The 23,884-nt window shown below is 34.5% G+C and overlaps 3 protein-coding genes and 1 long non-coding RNA gene across 11 annotated transcripts in view; 1 reads left to right on the forward strand and 3 right to left on the reverse strand.

Annotated features, from left to right (window-relative positions):
• Nucleotides 1–2,515: 2,515 nt before the first annotated feature.
• On the forward strand, nt 2,516–3,947 carry LOC127169123 (uncharacterized). Its single transcript, XR_007828201.1, has 3 exons — nt 2,516–2,589; nt 3,075–3,229; nt 3,445–3,947. It is a non-coding gene; the product is annotated as an uncharacterized LOC127169123 (long non-coding RNA).
• An 806-nt stretch (nt 3,948–4,753) lies between these two features.
• LOC127170160 (ladderlectin-like) lies at nt 4,754–12,409 on the reverse strand. Of its 3 annotated transcripts, none has more exons than XM_051117963.1 (6): nt 12,330–12,409; nt 5,886–5,950; nt 5,581–5,678; nt 5,274–5,396; nt 5,018–5,129; nt 4,754–4,878 (listed from the first exon to the last, which is right to left on the reverse strand). In XM_051117963.1, exons 2-6 carry the CDS (start codon nt 5,941–5,943, stop codon nt 4,811–4,813), a joined length of 459 nt encoding a protein of 152 aa, XP_050973920.1. In that variant the 5' UTR covers nt 5,944–5,950; nt 12,330–12,409; the 3' UTR covers nt 4,754–4,810. The 3 variants fall into 3 exon arrangements, with proteins under 3 accessions (XP_050973920.1, XP_050973919.1, XP_050973918.1); XM_051117962.1 differs by lacking the exon at nt 5,886–5,950 and adding an exon at nt 12,175–12,239; XM_051117961.1 differs by lacking the exon at nt 12,330–12,409 and adding an exon at nt 6,041–6,070.
• LOC127170157 (ladderlectin-like) overlaps nt 9,002–23,884 on the reverse strand; it is a 219,981-nt gene continuing 205,098 nt past the window's right edge. For 2 of the 6 annotated variants that reach the window (XM_051117955.1, XM_051117956.1), the window contains exons 2-6: nt 10,194–10,261; nt 9,909–10,003; nt 9,590–9,715; nt 9,342–9,453; nt 9,002–9,205 (exon numbers count right to left, since the gene is read on the reverse strand). In XM_051117955.1, the coding sequence (XP_050973912.1) occupies nt 9,138–9,205; nt 9,342–9,453; nt 9,590–9,715; nt 9,909–10,003; nt 10,194–10,254 (462 nt within the window). In that variant the 5' untranslated portion in view covers nt 10,255–10,261 and the 3' untranslated portion in view covers nt 9,002–9,137. Of the gene's footprint in view, nt 9,206–9,341; nt 9,454–9,589; nt 9,716–9,908; nt 10,004–10,193; nt 10,262–10,338; nt 10,428–23,558; nt 23,595–23,884 lie in introns of those variants that run through there. The other 4 variants (XM_051117957.1, XM_051117958.1, XM_051117954.1 and 1 more) reach the window with 3 other exon arrangements.
• LOC127170158 (ladderlectin-like) overlaps nt 20,446–23,884 on the reverse strand; it is a 177,411-nt gene continuing 173,972 nt past the window's right edge. The window contains exons 2-6 of the mRNA XM_051117959.1: nt 22,258–22,325; nt 21,297–21,391; nt 21,003–21,128; nt 20,747–20,858; nt 20,446–20,607 (exon numbers count right to left, since the gene is read on the reverse strand). Of these exons, the coding sequence (XP_050973916.1) occupies nt 20,540–20,607; nt 20,747–20,858; nt 21,003–21,128; nt 21,297–21,391; nt 22,258–22,318 (462 nt within the window). The 5' untranslated portion in view covers nt 22,319–22,325 and the 3' untranslated portion in view covers nt 20,446–20,539. The remainder of the gene's footprint in view (nt 20,608–20,746; nt 20,859–21,002; nt 21,129–21,296; nt 21,392–22,257; nt 22,326–23,884) is intronic.

Below are 23,884 nucleotides of genomic sequence, written 5' to 3' on the forward strand. Positions count from 1 at the left end.
GCACAACGACAGGCATCTGAGAACAGCTCGATTAGAAAAAGGGAAATTATTTTTACAGATTAATTAAAAACCACTGCATGGATTTTTAGCATTATAGGGTAGATTTGTATATACACTGCCAACACACATTAATGTTCAAACAACATGAAAAAGTGAACTTAGCATCCGATGACCCCTTTAAGGTCCCATTCACCAAGATACCTACTCCTTTACCCCCACCCTTGAATTTATACATTATCATACATTATACATATATTTACTACATCGATGAATAAAAGTCCCGCCCTATAACTTTTCACATTCTAAAACCTGTTTCACTCTAAAATATGTCACATTACATAGATCAGCGATTACTTCTGTTGCATGACTTTAAGTTTGCTAAGCAGAGCATGGACACTTATGAGATGTTGTGAAATGAAAAAAAAATCAAAATGGCAAGATCCACTAGAGGTTTGCTTTTCTTACATTTCAACTGACATTGCTGACATTTCTAGTTGTAAGGTTAAAAACAGGGGTGCCCAAACTCGGTCCTGGTCCTTGGTTTAGCTCCAACTTGCCTCAACACACCTGCCAGGGGGTTTCTAGTATGCCTAGTATAAGCTTGATTAGCTGGTTCACGTGTATTTAATTGGGGCTGGAGCTAAAATCTGTAGGACACCTCCCTCCAGGACCGAGTTTGGGCAACCCTGGATTAAAACAATGTTAAGATACTGACAAACAGTAGTGTTTCCTTGGACTCAGACAGACTCGACTCGGACTCGGCCCTTTGGGACTCGGACTTGTCTCGGACTCGACTTGGACTCGACTTAGGTGGACTCAAACACAACACTAGTAAAAAGGGTGTTGTTTTACACAACCATTGAGAATTTTTAACCAAAGTATATTATAGACTTTTCATTAAGACCCTAAAGAATCATATCAACTTGTGGAAAATGGGCATCTGATGACCCCTTTAAGGGACCCCCCATAACACCCAAAAAGATATACTTGGGGGGGGCCCCTGTTTTTTCAATAAAACTATAATACTTAAAACATAAAACTAATGAAAATTAAATGAAAAGATTCGATTGCTGTATTAAATTTAGACTTGCTCACATTAAATCATATTTTATTTTTAAGCGTTTTTTTTAGCGTTGCGCATTATAACCAATCACACACGACTCTGTTGAGTTTAGAACGCAGTGTCAGAGGCGTTCAGAACAGTCATTGCTGAAACCTGGAGTTTTGTTCAGACTGAAACTCGCGAATTCCCTCATTATAAGCAACAACGTGCAGATGTACGAACTATGTAAGTAAGAGATTCATTTATCATACAGTGTATGGACAGCTTCATTGATTAAAAGAAGAGGTATGAGTGCTTAAATGCTAGCTAGAGTCGTTCTTTCACTGCGTGGTTCAGTCTAATAAAATGCATTTTCCCAAAATTCAGGGTATGGGGGCAGAAAATGTGATAAAATAAATGATGTAAATCAAAAATCACAAATGTAAGATTGATTTTATACAACAGTTCAATAAACTAGAAATTAATATTAAGAGACTTACGTTTTAAACACCATATTGCCTAGTTTTGCTCTGTTTCGCCAACAAAAAAATCATTCCAAACACAGTTTGTTGCTGTTTTGCGTCTCTGAACAACATGAAGGTGTTTCGTTCCTGAATGAATCAACCGTTTAAATGATTCAATCGCAATGACTCGCTTATTAACAGTGACTTACTGACACCTGTAATTCCACATTTAAAGTACCTTTTCTTTTTTTAAAAATAATTTCAAATATCAACATTCAATGTTTTAGGATTAAAATATTACAACATTATTCATGCATTTGTAACTGAAGGTTAAATGCATTCATGTCCTGCATTAAACAGTGGGTAAATACATCTAAATGCCGGTTCAGATGCAGCGTTTGTGTTTCCTCTATATTGAAAAGATGAGTTTTGTTGATAGTGATTTTATTTGTGTGGTAACAGCCTAAAATATCCTATTATTCTAAGTTACTTTATCGATTAAATATAAGAATTTGACGCAAAACATAATGCACACTTTCAGAAAAATGAATGACTTTATAAAGGTAAAAAAAATGCCCACAAAAGATAAAAATCACTTTAAACTCGTTTGTAATTCTTCTTTGCTTTGTGATTGTTTGGTACACCTAATTCACTGAAAAAAATAAGCTTTTATCTTAGAATTAGGCTTTCTCAATGATAACAAGGTCAAGACAAAAATATGAATCATATTTATATAAGGTTTATTTATTTATTCATTTATTTTTTTAGAGGGCTTTGACACAATTCCAACACTGCTTAAAGGCCACATATTAGTACTTTAAAAGTACATATTTGTACCTTTTCACTTTTGTACCTTAGGGTACTGCCCCAGCGACAGAACTGTACCTTTTTTTCTGACATTAATTATATGTTGATGTTTCTGCAGATATCCATGTGACTTAAGTGTTGTTTTTGCATGGCTTTCGATGATAGAATGCTACCAGTCAAGTTACTTATACAAACCTTGCATATTTGATTGCATCTGTAACATGACTACACATGGAAAAGACTGTCAACTACATACGAGAGTAAGAGGAGGAAAAGGTAAGATTTTCATTTATTCAGCAGCATAACACACAAAACTAATCCTCACTAATTCTTAATACACAAAGACTATTATTTATTTGTGAGTTTAAACGGAGTAGTTCACTTCCAAAAACAAAATTTTACAGGTAATTTACTCACCCTTTTGTCATCCAAGATGTTAATGTCTTTCCTTCTTCATTCGTAATGAAATTATGTTTTTGGAGGAAAACATTTCAGGAATGTTCTCCATATAGTGGACTTAAATCAGTGGTGCCCCTCAAGTTTGAACCTCCAAAATGCAGTTTAATGCAGCTTCAAATGGCTCTAAACGATCCCAGCTGAGGAAGAAGGGTCTTATCTAGCGAAACGATCGGTCATTTTTAAAACAAATTGACAATTTATATACTTTTTAACCTCAAATGCTCGTTTGGAATTGGAATTGTTATTCAACAAAGCAAATGTTATTCCATGATGTGAATAATGGAATGTATGACTTTCCTTAGGACTTTGACAAAAAGTATAGCCCCACCTGGCAATGCATCGTGGGAAGGAACTTTGGCAGCTACGTGACTCACGAGTCCGGACATTTCATCTACTTCTACCTGGGTCAGGTGGCCATCCTGCTCTACAAATCCTGCAGTGAAAAACAAAAGTCAAGGTATTTGAACATTAATTTGTATAATGAGCAGTTGTGGTTATTGATTGAATACTGAAGACAACAGATGAAGAAAGAACGACTTCTGTTAACTGGATAAACATATTCTTCATATTTTTAACAAGGCTACATCAAATGCATTTTATTATATATTCAGTTTATTTAAATAATGTGTGTGCAAACATCTATGAGGAATTTAACAGATTTTTTTTTTCCAGTGATTTGACACAACTGCGCATACCCGGTGCTCGATGAAGGAGCTATGAAATAATACAGAGCAGGTGAAACGCTGTCACTCAAAAGCTATGACTCTTATTTGAAAGTTTTGACTTTTTAGGTCAATTTGTTGTTTCTTTTACAAACGAATGTCCATTGGAATGATTCGTTTGAAATATGATTTTCTTTTTGGTCACAAAACATGAAATGTATCTTGTCATACATTTTTTTTTCTGTAAAATTTAACTTCAGAGTTGAAGGTGCAGATGCCCTGAGACAGCAGTGCATTTAAAGCAGATTATTAGAAGTGATCAGTCTTATACTGATCTGCGTGTGAGATCCTGACATTTACCTGGTTTTGATGTAATCATAAAAATATGTAGTCCTACTTGTTTTAGTTTAAGTTTTAGTTTTTTTTTAGTTTCAGTTTAAGACCTTGTCTTGTGTCCATACACAAAAAATGAGATCCTGATTTTACATATTCTCACAAATATGTCAAAATGCAATAAACGGTATACTTCATATTTGCCTGTAGTTTTCATTTTACTGTTTCAAATGTCTGTTGAGGTGACAGTATTACCTCAGTTTGCGTCATTTATTTATGCAATAAATGAATGAATCAACATATAATCATCACTCTGCTCAGATATCTATATTTATATTTAACTATATCTATCTATCTATCTATCTATCTATCTATCTATCTATATATTGGGGTTCATAAGTGTTTGTTGTAATTCATGTGTTCAAACTGTAGTTCTCTCCTTAAAAATGAAGAGGTCAAAAAACAGATTAATGAGTTCATCCAAATTTCACAAAAAGCTAAAGTAATAGATTAATTTATGACAAGAGTGCACCTCAGAAATCTACATCATATCAGGAGTTCTGACCTTTGTCACAAAAAGACTTTCTTCGTTGCCTTTTTCCCTATCACACAATAGAAATCTTAAGTGGTCATATATCATCTGAAAACTTTAAATCTTAAAATTCATCCATTAAAAACCATTTTAAAACCAGACATTGCTTTACCATGGAAATTGTACACCAAAATCATATTACAAAATGTTTTCGTTCATGAATTATAAGAATTTAACTTTGGATAGTGCATTTTCATGTCTATGTTCAAGATAGGGAATGACAGTTAAAGGGTTAATGCCTATAATGACATTCTAATAACCCTATTCTCACAACAATATTACACATGATTTTGATTCAACACCACAACACACACGGTTTGCTTTAATGCTTTTATTGGTTTGAGGAATGTGAGAAGAGACTAAAGTTCAGCACATTTTGTAAAGATAAGATTGGAAAATGTAAATGTAGTACAATCAAAGTAACTGTGGAGCAGGATGACTGCATATGATCTCACAGGTGTTTAGCACAAAGATAGCCCATTAAGTATGAACATCTTACATCATTCCAGCAACTGTTAGCTGTGGAGTGGAAATATGAAATTAGTTATTTAAATCATTACAGTAGTGTTAGAAAATGAGCCATTTTATGTTGCTCTCTGACGTGAAAATATATAATGATAAATATTTAAGGTAAAAAAAAAACACACTGCACTCTTACAGAGAAAATTGATCTCTCCACAGTTCTCAGGTGAACCGGAATTGTTAGGTTCCCCAGGGCACCAGTTGGTGTAGTCATAGTGAGTTCCATCACTCCACAGCCACTGTCCATCCTAAAGAGCAAAGACAGTTATTATAAGAGTGCACTACTGCACTCAAACTCAATGAAGAAGGTCATTTAGTTTGCCTTCGAAGAAGTTCAACCATCTTTATTAGAAACTTAGTAATAATAAGTCACTTTAGGCCACACAACTTACTTGTTCACCATCATGAGCACCCATCCAACAACGCGTGGAAGAAGGCAACAGACTTATCAGAAAATTGTACTCCAGTTTACTGTGCACAGAAGCGAGATTTGCGTCCAGACCTTGGCAGTTTTTCTAAAGATACAATTTTATTTCATTATTATCAATACAAAATAGTCTTTTTAGCAAAAAGTGTAAATTATATTTTAATCCAACAAAACCTTCTTTGATTCATTGTTTGCTCAGTATTCGTTTTTTGTCAAATTTATTTGAAGAAAGGGATTTTTTTTTTACTTAATAAAAATAAAAATCACTTTACCTCTGCTGTGATCCAGTTAACCTGCTGAGAGAAAAACTTGAAGCATCGGACTCCAAAATTTGTCCATCCATAGGGGCATTGTTTTTGAACTATATAATCTGCAATGCAGTATAAAGGTTAGTCTTGTAATATTCACATTATTACTCTTATTGTGCAAATAATATAATAATACAATACTGTATTTTTTCCTACTATCCCTCTCCATAAAGCTATAAAATGCCAAAGGTTTGGCAGAACAAGCTTTTAAATGGAATATTGATTTATTTAATGGAATATTGGTTTATTTAAATAAATGTCTTGTTTACCATGTGCATTCCCCATGGAGAACACAGTGAAAAGAAGCAGAAGACTCAGCATTGCCATGATGAACCTGAAAATCAATAAGCAGGATTAATTTAGTGGATTCTCAATGTATTTTAAAGATAAAGTTATTCAGTAGGTGTCTGTGCCAAAAACTCACCTTGGTGAGGAGATTGTTGCTTTCAGAAACTCAGTGGAAGATTTTGTGAAGTTCCAGAAAGAGCCCTGCTTTTATACTTTACTTGATGTCAAGTGTGTATATGTCACAAGGATGATACAGCATGTGGTTATTTGATATGTGGACGTGTGTGTTCTCACTCACTAAGACACAGTTTGCTCTGTGATGAACTTGTGATGCAAAACCCTAAACACGAGAAAGCAAAATTAAAGCACAACTGCAATGGCTGTTATCGTTTACACACAATAATTCTTCATACTTGTTTCTAAATATTTAAATATACAAAATATAAGCTAGTTGAAAGTGCACATATACACTACCGTTCAAAAGTTTGGGGTCAGTAAGACTTGTAATAGTCTTTAAAGAAGTCTCTTATGCTCATCAAGGCTGCATTTATTTGATTAAAAAAAAAAAAAAAAACAGTAATATTGCAAAATGTTTTTACAATATAAAATAATGTTTTTTATTTTAACATACTTTAAAATAGAATTTATTCCTGTGATGAAAAGCTGAATTTTTATCAGCTGTTACTCCAGTCTTAAGTGTCACATGATCCTTCAGAAATCATTCTAATATGCGGATTTATTATTAGAATGATCAATGTTGGATAATATCAACAGTTGTGCTGCCAAATATTTTTTGGAACCTGTAATTTTTTTTTCAGGATTTTTTCATGAATAACAAGTTTAAAAAGTACAGTGTTTATTCAAAATATAAATATTTTATAACAATGTAAATTATTTATTATTAACTTTTAATAAACTTTTAATTATTAACTTAATACATCCTTGGTGAATAAAAGTATTAATTTCTTAACAACAAAAAAAAAAGAAAAAAAAGAAAGAAACAATAAAAATGTACTGACCCCAAACTTTTGAACGGTAGTGTATATATATATATATATATATATATACTCTGCAAAAGTCTTAGGCCACTAGTATTTTCATCAGCTAATAATGGTTTAAAGTCAGTTAAAGTCAGTCTGTTGCTGTAGTGTGTCAGTAAGAAATATCAGTTTACATTTCTAAACATTCATTTTGCCATTAATTCTAATAATCCAGTGAGATTTTTGTATGGAGCACAGGCTGTTGTCAGACTCCTTGTGCAAACAGAGATCTGATCTCTCCATCATTCAATCCAGTCTGTCTTAAGAAACAGAAAAAACGGAGACAGACTAAATCCAGAAGAACTGTGGCAACATCTCCAAGATGCTTTAAGAGACCTACACCTACAAAGCTACAGTACTGTTAAATTTTTTAGGCAGTTAGGCAAATAAAATGAGGATGCTGTCAAAAACAATGTCATAAATAGATTTTCTTTATCAATGAACTTCTATTAACTAAAATAAATCAGCATTTGATGTGACCATCCTTTGCATTTAAAGTAGCTTTTGCCCTAGGTGAACTTGTGCAGAGTTTTTCAGGTAGCTTTGCAGGTAGGTTACTTGAAACATCTTGGAGATGTTGACACAGTTCTTCTGGATTTAGTCTGTTTCAGTTATTCTGTTTCTTCATGTCATTCCAGAGACAGACTGGACGAAGGTGAGATCAGATCTCTGTGTGGAGCACAGGCTGTTGTCAGACTGCCTGTGCAAACAAAAATCTCACTAGATTATTACAATTAATGGCAAACAGAATGTTTGGAAATGTAAACTGATGTTTCCTACTGATACACTACAGCAAAAGATACAAATAACTTACTTTAAACCATTTTTTAGCTGGTGAAAATACTAGTGGCCTAAGACCTTTGCACAGTACCGTATATATATATATATATATATTGCCCTGTTGCCATGGCAATTTCTAAGCATAGTATACGTGTGGCTTTCACAATTGCTCAGATGTTGCGAGTGTCACAAGTTCAGACTGTACAAATACATAATGCAATCAGACAAACCCATTCTTATCTTATTTAACTTTCATAACACTTCTATTATCTTAAGCAAAACACACTTTCCTATATTGCAATATCATACTTCTGCACCTGAATGCAACATTTCTTTGTGCGTTTTGTTAATAATAGTCATGCATAATATTTGGTTTTAAAGCATCATTCTCTCATAAGTATGGCAGCAAACATTTGTTTATTACAAATGTTTGATGTCCATAATTGTTATATATCTGTAGGGTCCATTATGTTGTTATTAAGGGAATTTTATTTGTGAGCAAACCATAAAATAACACAGGAAAAGTGAATTGAAACTTTTTCAGGTTTAGGTCGATTATGTTGCTTTATTCTCCATATTGGAATAAAGAGTTTGAAAGATTTATGCTGTTAAATCACTCCTTTGGTAATGAAAGACTAAACAATAACTGAATCATAGTAACATTGCTTCTGTGTAAACAGTGTTCATTATGTGAAGAGTAGCTATTGCCACTGTGGATAAAGCTAATGATCAGTAATTAATTACAAATGAATCAACACTCATGAAATCATTTTTAGTGTAGTAACTTAAAAGTGTTGTCATGTATTGTCACAAATTCTTTTCTGACGTGCATCCTCAATAAGCAATAACAGGGGCGGCGAACGTCGGTCCTGAAGAGCTGCAGCCCTGCAGAGTTCTGCTTTAACCCTGATCAAACACACCTGAACAAGCTAATCAAGGTCAGAAGAAGCTACAGGCAGGTGTTTTTTTATTAGGGTTGGAGCTAAACTCTGCAGGCCTGCGGCTCTCCAGGACCGGAGTTCACCACCCCTGAGCTATAATAATAACCTATAGGGTGTACCTATTTAAATATGTTTTGAAATGAACCAAACTTTTCTTCTTTTGTCTAGGACTGAGAATTGCATTAGAATTGCAAAATATCAATTGTCTTTTTGTATCTACACAGCATAGGGAATGACAGTTAAAGGGTTAATGCCTATAATACCATTCTAATAGCCCTATTCTCACAACAATATTACACATGATTTTGATTTAACACCACAACACACAAGGTTTGCTTTAATGCTTTTATTGATTTGAGGAATGTGTCAGTGAGAAGAAACTAAAGTTCAGAACGTTTTGTAAAGATAAGATTGGAAAATGTACATGTAGTACAATCAAAGTAACTGTGGAGCAGGATGACTGCATATGATCTCACAGGTGTTTAGCACAAAGATAGCCCATTAAGGTTGAACATTTGTGATCATTCCAGCAACTTTTAGCTGTGGAGTGGAAATATGAAATGAGTCATTTAAATCATTACAGTAGTGTTAGAAAATGAGCCATTTTACGTTACTCTCTGATGTGAAAATATATAATGATAAATATTTAAGTTAAAAAAAAACACTGCATTCTTACAGGAAAAATTGATCTCTCCACAGTTCTCAGGTGAACCGGAATTGTTAGGTTCCCCAGGGCACCAGTTGGTGTAGTCATTGGGAGTTCCATCACTCCACAGCCACTGTCCATCCTAAAGAGCAAAATCAGTTATTATAAGAGTGCACTACTGCACTCAGACTCAGTAAAGAAGGTCATTTAGTTTGTCTTCAAAGAGAAGTTCCACCATCTTTATTAGAAACTTAGTCACTTTAGGCCGCACAACTTACTTGTTCACCATCATGAGCACCCACCCAACAATGTGTGGAAGAAGGCGGCAACAGACTTATCAGAAAATCGTTCTCCAGTTTATTGTGCACAGAAGCGAGATTTGCGTCCAGACTTTGGCAGTTTTTCTAAAGATACAATTTTATTTCATTATTATCAATACAAAATAGTCTTTTTAGCAAAAAGTGTAAATTATTTTTTTAGTCCAACAAAATCTTCTTGGATTCATTGTTTGCTCAGTATTCGTTTTCTGTCAAATTTATTTAGAGAAAGGGATTTTTTTTTTTATCTTTTACTTTAAAAATATAAAAATTACTTTACCTCTGCTGTGATCCAGTTAACCTGCTGAGAGAAGAACTTGAAGCATCGGACTCCAAAATTTGTCCATCCATAGGGGCATTTTTCAACTCTATCAACTGTATCCAGTATAAAGGTTAGTCTTGTAATATTCATATTATTACTCTTATTATGCAAATAATATAATAATACAATACTGTATTTTTTTTCCTACTATCCCTCTCCATAAAGCTATAAAATGCCAAAGGTTTGGCAGAACAAGTTTTAAATGGAATATTGAGTGTTCATATAAATAAATGTCTTGTTTACCATCTGCATTCCCCATGGAGAACACAGTGAAAAGAAGCAGAAGACTTCTCAGCATTGCCATGATGAACCTGAAAATTAATAAGCAGAATTAATTTTGTGGATTCTTCAGTAGTTATTCAGTAGGTGTCTGTGCCAAAAAACTCACCTTGGTTTTCAGATTGTTGAATAGATTGTTGCTTTCAGAAACTCAGAGGAAGATTTTGTGAAGTTCCAGAAAAAGCCCTGCTTTTATACTTTACTTGATGTCAAGTGTGTATACACTACCGTTCAAAAGTTTGGGGTCAGTACATTTTTATTGTTTCTTTTTTTTTTTTTTTTTTTAGAAATTAATACTTTTATTCACCAAGGATGTATTAAGTTAATAATTAAAAGTTTATTAAAAGTTAATAATAAATAATTTACATTGTTATAAAATATTTATATTTTGAATAAACACTGTACTTTTTAAACTTGTTATTCATGAAAGAATCCTGAAAAAAAAAAAAAAATCAGGTTCCAAAAAATATTTGGCAGCACAACTGTTGATATTATCCAACACTGATCATTCTAATAATAAATCCGCATATTAGAATGATTTCTGAAGGATCATGTGACACTTAAGACTGGAGTAACAGCTGATAAAAATTCAGCTTTTCATCACAGGAATAAATTCTATTTTAAAGTATGTTAAAATAAAAAACATTATTTTATATTGTAAAAACATTTTGCAATATTACTGTTTTTTTTTTTCTATATTTTTAGTCAAATAAATGCAGCCTTGATGAGCATAAGAGACTTCTTTAAAGACTATTACAAGTCTTTTTTTACAACCCCAAACTTTTGAACGGTAGTGTATGGCACAAGGATGATACAGGATGTGGTTATTTGGTATGTGGACATGTGTGTTCTCACTCACTAAGACACAGTTTGCTCTGTGATGAACTTGTGATGCAAAACCCTAAACACAAGAAAGCAAAAGTTAAGCACAACTGCAACGGCTGTTATCGTTTACACACAATAATTCTTCACACTTGTTTCTAAATATTTAAATATACAAAATATATACCAGTTGAAAGTGCATATATATATATATATATATATATATATATATATATATGTATATTCTTACAGGAAAATATATATATATATTGCCCTGTTGCCATGGCAATTTCTAAGCACAGTATACGTGTGGCTTTCACAATTCCCTACAGATGTTGCAAAACCATACAGATGTTGCGAGTGTCACAAGTTCAGACTGTACAAATACATAATGCAATCAGACAAACTCATTATTATCTAATTTAAGATAAGATAACACTTCTATTATCTTAAGCAAAACACACTTTCCTATATTGCAATATCATATTTCTGCACCTGAATGCAACATTTCTTTGTGCGTTTTGTTAATAATAGTCATGCATAATATTTGGTTTTAAATCATCATTCTCTCATAAGTATGGCAGCAAACATTTGTTTATTACAAACGTTTGATGTCCATAATTGTTATATATCTGTAGGGTCCATTATGTTGTTATTAAGGGAATTTTATTTGTGAGCAAACCATAAAATAACACAGGAAAAGTGAACTGAAACTTGTTCAGGTTTAGGTCAATTATGTTGCTTTATTCTCCATATTGGAATAAAGAGTTTGAAAGATTTATGCTGTCAAATCACTCCTTTGGTGATGAAAGACTAAACAACGACTGAATCATAATAACACTGCTTCTGTGTAAACAGTGTTCATTATGTGAAGAGTGTGTCCATCCATAGGGGCATTGTTTTTGAACTATATAATCTGCAATGCAGTATAAAGGTTAGTCTTGTAATATTCACATTATTACTCTTATTGTGCAAATAATATAATAATACAATACTGTATTTTTTCCTACTATCCCTCTCCATAAAGCTATAAAATGCCAAAGGTTTGGCAGAACAAGCTTTTAAATGGAATATTGATTCATTTAATGGAATATTGGTTTATTTAAATAAATGTCTTGTTTACCATATGCATTCCCCATGGAGAACACAGTGAAAAGAAGCAGAAGACTCAGCATTGCCATGATGAACCTGAAAATCAATAAGCAGGATTAATTTAGTGGATTCTCAATGTATTTTAAAGATAAAGTTATTCAGTAGGTGTCTGTGCCAAAAACTCACCTTGGTGAGGAGATTGTTGCTTTCAGAAACTCAGTGGAAGATTTTGTGAAGTTCCAGAAAGAGCCCTGCTTTTACACTTTACTTGATGTCAAGTGTGTATATGTCACAAGGATGATACAGCATGTGGTTATTTGATATGTGGACGTGTGTGTTCTCACTCACTAAGACACAGTTTGCTCTGTGATGAACTTGTGATGCAAAACCCTAAACACGAGAAAGCAAAATTAAAGCACAACTGCAATGGCTGTTATCGTTTACACACAATAATACTGTTACATTTTTTAGGCAGTTAGGCAAATAAAATGAGGATGCTGTCAAAAACAATGTCATAAATAGATTTTCTTTATCAATGAACTTCTATTAACTAAAATAAATCAGCATTTGATGTGACCATCCTTTGCATTTAAAGTAGCTTTTGCCCTAGGTGCACTTGTGCAGAGTTTTTCAGGTAGCTTTGCAGGTAGGTTACTTGAAACATCTTGGAGATGTTGAAACAGTTCTTCTGGATTTAGTCTGTTTCAGTTATTCTGTTTCTTCATGTCATTCCAGAGACAGACTGGACGAAGGTGAGATCAGATCTCTGTGTGGAGCACAGGCTGTTGTCAGACTGCCTGTGCAAACAAAAATCTCACTAGATTATTACAATTAATGGCAAACAGAATGTTTGGAAATGTAAACTGATGTTTCCTACTGATACACTACAGCAAAAGATACAAATAACTTACTTTAAACCATTTTTTAGCTGGTGAAAATACTAGTGGCCTAAGACCTTTGCACAGTACCGTATATATATATATATATATATATATATTGCCCTGTTGCCATGTCAATTTCTAAGCATAGTATACGTGTGGCTTTCACAATTGCTCAGATGTTGCGAGTGTCACAAGTTCAGACTGTACAAATACATAATGCAATCAGACAAACCCATTCTTATCTTATTTAACTTTCATAACACTTCTATTATCTTAAGCAAAACACACTTTCTTATATTGCATTATCATACTTCTGCACCTGAATGCAACATTTCTTTGTGCGTTTTGTTAATAATAGTCATGCATAATATTTGGTTTTAAATCATCATTCTCTCATAAGTATGGCAGCAAACATTTGTTTATTACAAATGTTTGATGTCCATAATTGTTATATATCTGTAGGGTCCATTATGTTGTTATTAAGGGAATTTTATTTGTGAGCAAACCATAAAATAACACAGGAAAAGTGAACTGAAACTTTTTCAGGTTTAGGTCAATTATGTTGCTTTATTCTCCATATTGGAATAAAGAGTTTGAAAGATTTATGCTGTTAAATCACTCCTTTGGTGATGAAAGACTAAACTGACTGAATCATAGTAACATTGCTTCTGTGTAAACAGTGTTCATTATGTGAAGAGTATAGCTATTGCCACTGTGGATAAAGCTAATGATCAGTAATTAATTACAAATGAATCAACACTCATGAAATCATTTTTAGTGTAGTAACTTAAAAGTGTTGTCATGTACTGTCACAAATTCTTTTCTGACGTGCATCCTCAATAAGCAATAACAGGGGCGGCGAACGTCGGTCCTGGAGAGCCACAGCCCTGCAGAGTTTTGCTTTAACCCTGATCAAACACACCTGAACAAGCTAATTAAGATCTGAAGGATTACTAGGAAGCTACAGGCAGGTGTGTTTTTATTAGGGTTGGAGCTGAACTCGCGCTACAGTAGTTACTGAACGACTGATTATAACGGGATCTGTGTGCTTTAACAACGTGTCGCGCTGTTCGCGGCCTGTGTAGTAGTGGTGTTCGCTGCTAGTTTACACCAATACTCCCGCTCCTAGACCTGACGGTGTATCATTTCCTTAGCAACGAGTACTTCAGTGTTTGCTTGACTTCCTGTAGCGCAGCTGCTGCGTCAAAACAATAGCAAGCATTTAGACACGATAAAGCAAGAGATGTTTTTTCTTGTTTAGAAAAATTAATATTAATACTTTTTGTTTGCGGATTGGCTGCAGTTGGTTTGAATACCAAATTTCTAAGGAGTTTATTCAAAGCTCACAATTATAGGCTAATATATCCACGTTGTTTTTTTGCTCCTTTTTTTGCTTTTAATGATAATGATACTTCAAATGATAAATCAAAAATGTGATAAATGTAATGTGCCATTTAATGACATTAAAAAAATAATATTATGTATGAACTGTTTTAAGGGTTAAGATACATGCTTTCAAAACGGGCCTATATATTATAAATAAAATATAGCCTATAATATACTCTAGCATTAAAAAAGGTCATCATGATTTGTTAATGGGTTCATAAAAAAGGTTGCATGTGTTTGTTTAAAAAAAACAGCCTACATTAAAAACAGTAAATCTACCATTTAAAAAAAAAAAAAAAAAACTTTTTATTTGAATATATTTTAAAATGTGTTCTCTTCTCATGCTAAGCTACAGTAAATTACTACAGCTTTCAGTGTCACATGATCTTTCAGAAATTATGCTGATTGTTGAATCAGCATGAAGAAACATTTCTTATTATTATTATAGCTGGCACAACACACTGACAAAAAAGCAAGATTTGAAATTTAATTGACTTTAACAAATCCAGTGTTTTCACTGGCCAACTTAGTTTTATTTTGTTAATATAAACAAATTTTGAGCCATGATCCAGCTTTGCTTGTGAAGACTGAGAAGCTCCACTTATAGCCAAACATGATTCCCTCACCCAGTGGTGGTTCTACACTGAATTGCTCCCCGGGCGAGACTCCCTCCCGGCACCCAAAAAAAAAAAAAAAAAAAAAAAAACCAAGACAAACCTTCACATTTCGTACACACCACACGTTTTAGTAATACTACATATCATCCCGTAACAGACCAATTTTTGCAAAAAAATAAAAAATAAACTGCTCATAACTTAAATAAATATACTGTGTACAAACAAATATTATTTAAGAATAAATATTTTAAATTATTAAGAATAATATACAAATAAAATATAGAATAAATATAGAATAAATCACACTAAAGAAAATTAAATTATTTATTTAACTGCAGAACAGAAAACACAAACTGAAACTAAAATCTGACATTTCTGGCCTTTCTAAATGCAAAGTCATCAATAATGGCATCATATGAGATATGCTCCCCTATTGAATGATTAATGCTTATGACAGCAAGGCCAGTGAGCCGTTCTTGAGACATGGTTGACCTCAGGTATGTCTTGATTAACTTTAGTTTGGAAAAGCTCCTCTCTGCTTGAGCTACAGTCACTGGCAGTGTAAGTGCAATCCTGAGAGCAGTCCAAAAGTTGGGGTAGATCTCAGATAGATCCTTATCGTGCATAAAAGTGATAAGCTCAAGGAGGCTCATGGTTTTTGATGGCAGGTGAGGGAAGTTCTTGATTTCCTGCAAAAGCTCTCTACTGTCCAAATCAGAATGCCCTTCAAAGTGCAGTGTGGTACCTAGTGCATTGCACTGCTCTGCCAGCTCCTCATCTGCAAGACTTGGGAAATTTGTCAAAACCTCAAATTTGTTTTCCACATTTTCCAATGTGGTAAATCTCTCCGTGATGGCTGACAGGGCTGCATCAAGAACAACACTGAAGAATCCAATCTCCAAATTCCTAAGGGCATCACTGAAAGGTTCATCATGTGATTCATATGAGAAGTGGCGCTTTGTGGACCTCAGCCTTTTTGTTTCAAAACAGCCTCCACATTCATTTCTTCACAAATGTCTTTGGCCGCCATCTGTGCAGTCACAAAGCCACTTGCCCTGTAGCTCTGGAGACCTTGCTCAGTCTTCTTCAAAAGATTCACAGCTAGGTCGACATGCATATTTGAAGACTGCATGAGTTTGCTGACATGCTGTATTGCAGATAGCACGTCATACCAAACAACCGTGCAGATGCTGAAGCGGTATGACCCCACCTGTTCAGACAAAGACTGGGCCTCAGCCTTTATAGCAGGGTCTTTGGTGTTGTCTCTCACCTCAGTTAAAGCCTCTCTCACGGCAGCTCCGTGGTATCTCATGGGCTCAACGCTCTTGACCTTGCTCTCCCACCTTGTTTCTGCCCACATCTTTAAGGTGATGCTCACATGGTTCTTCAGAATGGACCATCTTTGGGAGGAGGCTGAAAATAATGTGGAAAGCTTTTGCAGTACACCAATGTAGCTCATAGCATCCACAGATCCCTTAGCAGCATCACACACAACTAAATTTAATGTATGCGCCCCACATGGCACAAACAGAGCTCTGGGATTCTTTTCTAAGAGCCTGGCTTGAACTTTATTTTTGCCCTTCATGTTTGCCCCGTTGTCATATGATTTTCCTCTGCAGTCGTCAAAAGGAATTCCCAACTCCTCAAGTCTTGTCAGGATCATGGATGCCAAGTGCTGCCCTGTGGACTCCTCTGCCTTCAAAAATCCCATAAAATGTTCCCTGATATGGGGCATCTCCATCAGTGACACCACTCTAATGACCACTGACAACTGTTCTATGTGGCTTATATCTGGAGTGCAGTCCAGAATTATTGAAAAAAACTTTGCCTGCTTGATGTCATCCACTATATCAGATATGATTTTGCTGCTCAACAAATCAATCAGCTCATTCTGCACATGATGCCCTAGGTAGCTGTTGTGACTTGCTGTTCCTCTTTCGACACGGTTAAGGTGATCTTTTATAATGGGATCAAACTTGGCCATAAGTTCGACCTCTTTGAGAAAATTCCCATTTGATGGTGTCAACAGTGTTTCTGTGTGTCCCCTTAGAGCCAAATTTCGAACCGCCAGTGACTGTACAATAGCAGTGAGACGTGTCAGCACTGCTCTCCATCTCACCCTCTCAGCCTCAAGTAGTGCCTCCTCCTGCTTATCAATAGTTTCTCCACTTCTTAACCTCACTGCCAGTTCCTTCCATGCTTTCATGCAATTGAGATGTTCTGGACTGTTTTCATGTGATGTGAGGTGAGTGCTCGCATGTTTCCAATTTGCCATTCCTGAAATTGTTAAATGAATGTTCCTCTTGGAAAACAATTGGCAGCAGAAGCAAAAGAGGCTGTTGTTCTTCATGGAATATATCAGCCAACTTCTTGCCATCTTTGCCACCACTAACTAATGTCTTCTTAAAATATTGGTGATGGCAACTTCGTCCATCACTCTCATTCCTCTGGAAAACAAAGTCAGGTGGCAACCTACTTGGTCCTCTGCGAACCAGCTCAGTCCGAATCCTGTCAGTCAGAGGTGAGGGCCAGTTAGCAGGGTCAGTTGACAGAGGCTCATCCTCAGCAGTGGGGCTGAGTGGGGGTTCAGCTCCAGGCATTTCTATCAGACAACATAGTGACACATTACTCAAAGAACATAGCAGTGGAACATAACACATAGGCATATTCAGAAATGATCAAAATTGTTAAAATTACATTAAATTGCAGTTGTCTTGTAGCCTATGCATACCCCCTTCACACACACACACAGAGGGAGAGAGAGAGAGAGATGCAAAAACCCACCTGAAGGCTTATGCAGGGTAGAAGTAGAGGCAAAGATGTCTTCATCCTCAATATTAGATGTTTGTGGAGACATATGACTTGCTGAGGACACAGATGGTAGCTCATCCTGAAGAGCAGAGGCCATTCCAGCAGAGTCCTGTGTAGTGGGGGAGGTAGGTGCCTCATCCTGACAAGTGGCAGAGGATGCTCCAAAATATTTTAGAAGTGCCCCTGAAACAGGACGCAGTTGAAATTGACATCAAAAGACTGTTGGCTACAATATTACTCTTAAAAATTGCAAATTTAAATAAACATGCCCTAACATGCTAAATGTCTGTCATTAGACACTTTATTAATCTAATATAATCTAATCTAAGGGAGGAACAATTAGCTCCTTGGTTAATTTACTGCCTCAAATTATATGCTTTGTCATGTAACAGAGTTATAGCAAATGGAAAATGTTTGTCTTTTAAACTATCTACACATATGTAAATTACACTGGCTATTTACAGTATACTGTAAATATATTGTAAATATATTGGCTATAGCCAACATTAACATAAACAATGGAAATAAATCACTGTGCTTGCAACAGTTTTGTTGCAAAGCATAATTTTGTGGTTAAATTTAATTAGATCTCATGTTGTATACACTGCTGAAAAAAACAATAGAACCCTGCCCAAAAATAATAGAAAATGTAATGGATTTAATGGTTATAATGGGAATTGTATTGGTTTTAATGTTAAGTATAACAGTGTCTGCTGGCATATGATGGATTCTATTGGTGAGTGGGATGGTAAATCCTATTGGAAAAGTGTCCAAAACACACTACAATAAAGGAATTTTGTAATAGTTTCACTGGAAAAAGTTAATGTTTCATAATGCTATTTAATAGAAACCATTAGAATTTCTGTGATGGTTTGTATATTAGGCTTTTATTGTGTTTTTTTTAGCAAGGTAAGCATAGCAAGCATCATAAGCAAGAAGGCTAACAAACCTAAGAGTTAACGTTATACCACTAATTAACATAATGATATGAATACCTTAATCATACAGAGAGAACATTGTTGCATACCTTTATCTTTTGCCCGTTTCTCCTCATCTTCTTTTCTTTTTTTCCTAAATTGGGCACCTGACAGCTTTGGCCTTTTTCTCTCCATCGCTGTGTTTACTTTGTAATGACAATCAACAGATTTCCCATCCCCCAACGCTGTCACTCATGACCAGAAGTCAAGACTAAACCAATTCACCTCCACATCATAATCGTTTTTTATTACCTGTTTTTATTAGCAATTTCACACAATTAAATAAATAAAAAAGTGCAACTTATTGGTCTGTGTTTATAATTTTTTTTCTCTGAATGAAATGTGCGTTATTTGTAATAAAGTCAGGTGTCACTGACATAGTTTAGCCCACCTCCTTGTCCGCTTCATTTGGGAGAGGTGAACTGTACTCTTATTACACTTATTTTAAAATAATTTACTGTAAAAAAGTACTTCACTGTCTTTTTTGATCTATTCAATGCATTCTTGAAATAAAGTAATTTCCTAAAAATCATAATGACCTTATTATATCATAACAGTCCTTATTATAAACACAAAATAATAATAATCAACTATAATATTCAGTGAGGACAATTAGACTACGATTTACTTGATGGGGGGCGATGAGGGACCTGGATAATGGGTAGAGGGGCGCTGGCCCAAAAAAGGTTGAGAACCACTGTTTTAAATCATCATTCTCTCATAAGTATGGCAGCAAACATTTGTTTATTACAAACGTTTGATGTCCATAATTGTTATATATCTGTAGGGTCCATTATGTTGTTATTAAGGGAATTTTATTTGTGAGCAAACCATAAAATAACACAGGAAAAGTGAACTGAAACTTTTTCAGGTTTAGGTCAATTATGTTGCTTTATTCTCCATATTGGAATAAAGAGTTTGAAAGTTAAATCACTCCTTTGGTGATGAAAGACTAAACAAGACTGAATCATAGTAACATTGCTTCTGTGTAAACAGTGTTCATTATGTGAAGAGTAGCTATTGCCACTGTAGATAAAGCTAATGATCAGTAATTAACTACAAAAGAATCAACACTCATGAAATCATTTTTAGCCTAGTAACTTAAAAGTGTTGTCATGTATTGTCACAAATTCTTTTCCGACATGCATTCTCAATAAGCTAAAACAGGGGCGGCGAACGTCGGTCCTGGAGAGCTGCAGCCCTGCAGAGTTCTGCTTTAACCCTGATCAAACACACCTGAACAAGCTAATCAAGGTCTGAAGAAGCTACAGTCAGGTGTGTTTTTATTAGGGGTGGAGCTGAACTCTGCAGGCCTGCGGCTCTCCAGGACCGGAGTTCACCACCCCTGAGCTATAATAATAACATATAGGGTGTACCTATTTAAATATGTTTTGAAATGAACCAAACTTTTCTTCTTTTGTTTAGGACTGAGAATTGCATTAGAATTGCAAAATATCAATTGTCTTTTTGTATCTACACAGCAAAACAAACAAACACATCACTTAATGCCTATAATACCATTCTAATAACCCTATTCTCACAACAATATTACACATTTTGATTTAACACCACAACACACAAGGTTTGCTTTAATGCTTTTATTGATCTGAGGAATGTGTCACTGAGAAGAAACTAAAGTTCAGAACACTTTGTAAAGATAAGATTGGAAAATGTACATGTAGTACAATCAAAGTAACTGTGGAGCAGGATGACTGCATATGATCTCACAGGTGTTTAGCACAAAGATAGCCCATTAAGTATGAACATCTTCCATCATTCCAGCAACTTTTAGCTGTGGAGTGGAAATATGAAATGAGTTATTTAAATCATTACAGTAGTGTTAGAAAATGAGCCATTTTATGTTGCTCTCTAATGTGAAAATATATAATGATAAATATTTAAGGTAAAAAAAAAACACACTGCACTCTTACAGAGAAAATTGATCTCTCCACAGTTCTCAGGTGAACCATAATTGTTAGGTTCCCCAGGGCACCAGTTGGTGTAGTCATAGTGAGTTCCATCACTCCACAGCCACTGTCCATCCTAAAGAGCAAAATCAGTTATTATAAGAGTGCACTACTGCACTCAAACTCAATAAAGAAGGTCATTTAGTTTGCCTTCGAAGAAGTTCAACCATCTTTATTAGAAACTTAGTAATAATAAGTCACTTTAGGCCACACAACTTACTTGTTCACCATCATGAGCACCCATCCAACAACGTGTGGAAGAAGAAGGCAACAGACTTATCAGAAAATCGTTCTCCAGTTTACTGTGCACAGAAGCGAGATTTGCGTCCAGACTTTGGCAGTTTTTCTAAAGATACAATTTTATTTCATTATTATCAATACAAAAATTGTCTTTTTAGCAAAAAGTGTAAATTACAAAATCTTCTTTGATTCATTGTTTGCTCAGTATTAGTTTTCTGTCAAATTTATTTAGAGAATTTATGTTTTACTTTAAAAATAACAAAAATCACTTTACCTCTGCTGTGATCCAGTTAACCTGCTGAGAGAAGAACTTGAAGCATCGGACTCCAAAATTTGTCCATCCATAGGGACATTTTTCAGCTATATCAGCTGTATCCAGTATAAAGGTTAGTCTTGTAATATTCACATTATTACTATTATTATGCAAATAATATAATAATACAATACTATATTTTTTTTCCTTCTATCCCTCTCCATAAATCTATAAAATGCCAAAGGTTTGGCAGAACAAGTTTTAAATGGAATATTGAGTGTTCATATTGTTAGATCAGGTCCACACGCCAGACAATCAGGATCCAGCCCCGGACACCAGATCCCGTCATTTATATATCAGTCTTTGGTAACAGAACAACTAGTCAGCAAGCTGTAGTTACCCCAACCCCACTAACAAGCAGGTTTCTGTCAGTTATGAAGTTGATTGATGAAAGCCAGAAAAGAGCAAAAGCAGGAGACGAAGTGATGATGGTAAAAAAGGTATAACAGAATTTATTGAACAGTTTTAGTTGCGTATGTCTCAATGTTCAAACTTCGTCTGAGGAGTACAGCAAAGAACAATGATATATCAAACGGACTCAACATCCCACAAACCTTGAAATTCCATAAACATCCCCGTTATCTTAGACCAAACAATTCATGAAACCTCACACTCATGAAACTGAACAATAATGAAAATACATAAGCAAGGAAAATAATAAGAAATATAAAATATAAAAACATATAACTGAATAATATATATGAATAAATGATAAATGATAAATGATAAATACTTAAATAATCAAATAAATAATTAAATATGAATTATGTGAATGACTAATGATTATAAAATGATTATTAAATGATTATGTAAATAAATGATTATAAATGAAATTAAAAACAAACATAAAATTTAAACACAACACAATAATTTGCATGTAAGGATCTAAGGATCCTTCAATATAGATAAATGTCTTGTTTACCATCTGCATTCCCCATGGAGAACACAGTGAAAAGAAGCAGAAGACTTCTCAGAATTGCCATGATGAACCTGAAAATTAATTCGTAAAAGTTAATAGTCTGCACTCCAGTGGCGGCTACTGGTCTGTCAAATAGGGGGAAGCTCATTTTCGGCCTACATCGTAAAATTGTCTATTTATTTATTCACAAGAATGTGCCTTATTGTCATAAGTAAGTCACAATGCAAACAATCGTCAAAAAAAAAAGCTTTAGTTTTATTATGCAAAATATGATGTATTTTTCTTTTAGTCAGATGCTACTATATAGTATAAATATTTTGCAATTTAAATAAGGTTATTATGGAGATTTATTTATTTATTTATTTCTAAAGTATTTTAATAGAAAGATAAGGTTTCATTATGTTATGTTAAAATTTTTCAAGATTACTATATATATATATATATATATATATATATATATTAATTTATAGTCATCCTCCATGTTAATATTTAATGTAGTAATCTATATATATATATTGATTACTACATTAAATATTAACATGAATGAATGAATGAATGAACGATCTAAAAAAAATATTAAACTCTGTAAAAGTGAAACAAGGAATGTGGTGTATAATTGTGTGAAATGTATGATGAAAATCAAGCAATTTCGCCAAGCAAATATAAAGAAATAGGTTGCAGCAGTTTTATTTCGACTGAACTTGAGAAATCCACGATGGGACTGAGCGCGAATAGCTTCAGCGATTCCTTATAGTACAAAATCGCTGTCAGTCAAAAGGAGATGCAATCTTTCGACAGACCCTCCAATCATCACGCAGAAGCTCGGAGTCCAGGCCAGCCCACTCCTCATTTGCTCCTCATTCACCCCCAGAGACGCTGAGCGTCCGTGGGCGGGACATAATCGCAGCGTTTATCCAATGACCGTCTAGTTTCAAAGCACTGAAAAAAAAACGTTCAAAGCAGCCCCATTGAAGTCAATGGACGCTGGGCTTCAACGGGGAAATGCACTGTGACGCTACGGGAATGTATGAGAAGAAAATCAAGTCAGCCGACCTGCTATATCTAACTGATTCTGAACGAACTCGTCTTTGAGATGAACGTTTTCTAACGCATTTTTAGTCAATAAAATGTTAATACAATAGTACATAATTTGACCATTAATTTTGTGACATTATAGGGGAAGCTGAGCTTCCCTTGCAGTCTTAAAGAAATCGCCACTGCTGCACTCATATATTGCACACCGTGGATACTCAATGTATTCTGAAGGCAAAGTTATTCAGCACGTCTCTGTGCTAGAAACTCACCTTGGTTTTCAGATTGTTGCTTTCAGAAACTCAGAGGTTTTGTGAAGTTCCAGAAAGAACCCTGCTTTTATACTTTACTTGATGTCAAGGATATAAAAGTCACAAGGATGATACCGGATGTAACTGTTTAATATGTGGACTTGTGTACACATTCCACAGAATTCAAAATACGGGAGATAACATTACATGCTTAAATAAATACTTACCTTGAGTATTTTAAATGTTTAATTAAGATAAATATAAATGGGAATAATTTCTCCCCTGTAGGAGGATTTCAAGGACAAAGAAAAAAAGAAAGAATTAGCATAAATATTAATAAGTCCGTT

Source organism: Labeo rohita, chromosome 8 (genome assembly GCF_022985175.1).
Source record: "Labeo rohita strain BAU-BD-2019 chromosome 8, IGBB_LRoh.1.0, whole genome shotgun sequence".
In the NCBI taxonomy this organism is placed as follows: Eukaryota; Metazoa; Chordata; class Actinopteri; order Cypriniformes; family Cyprinidae; genus Labeo; species Labeo rohita.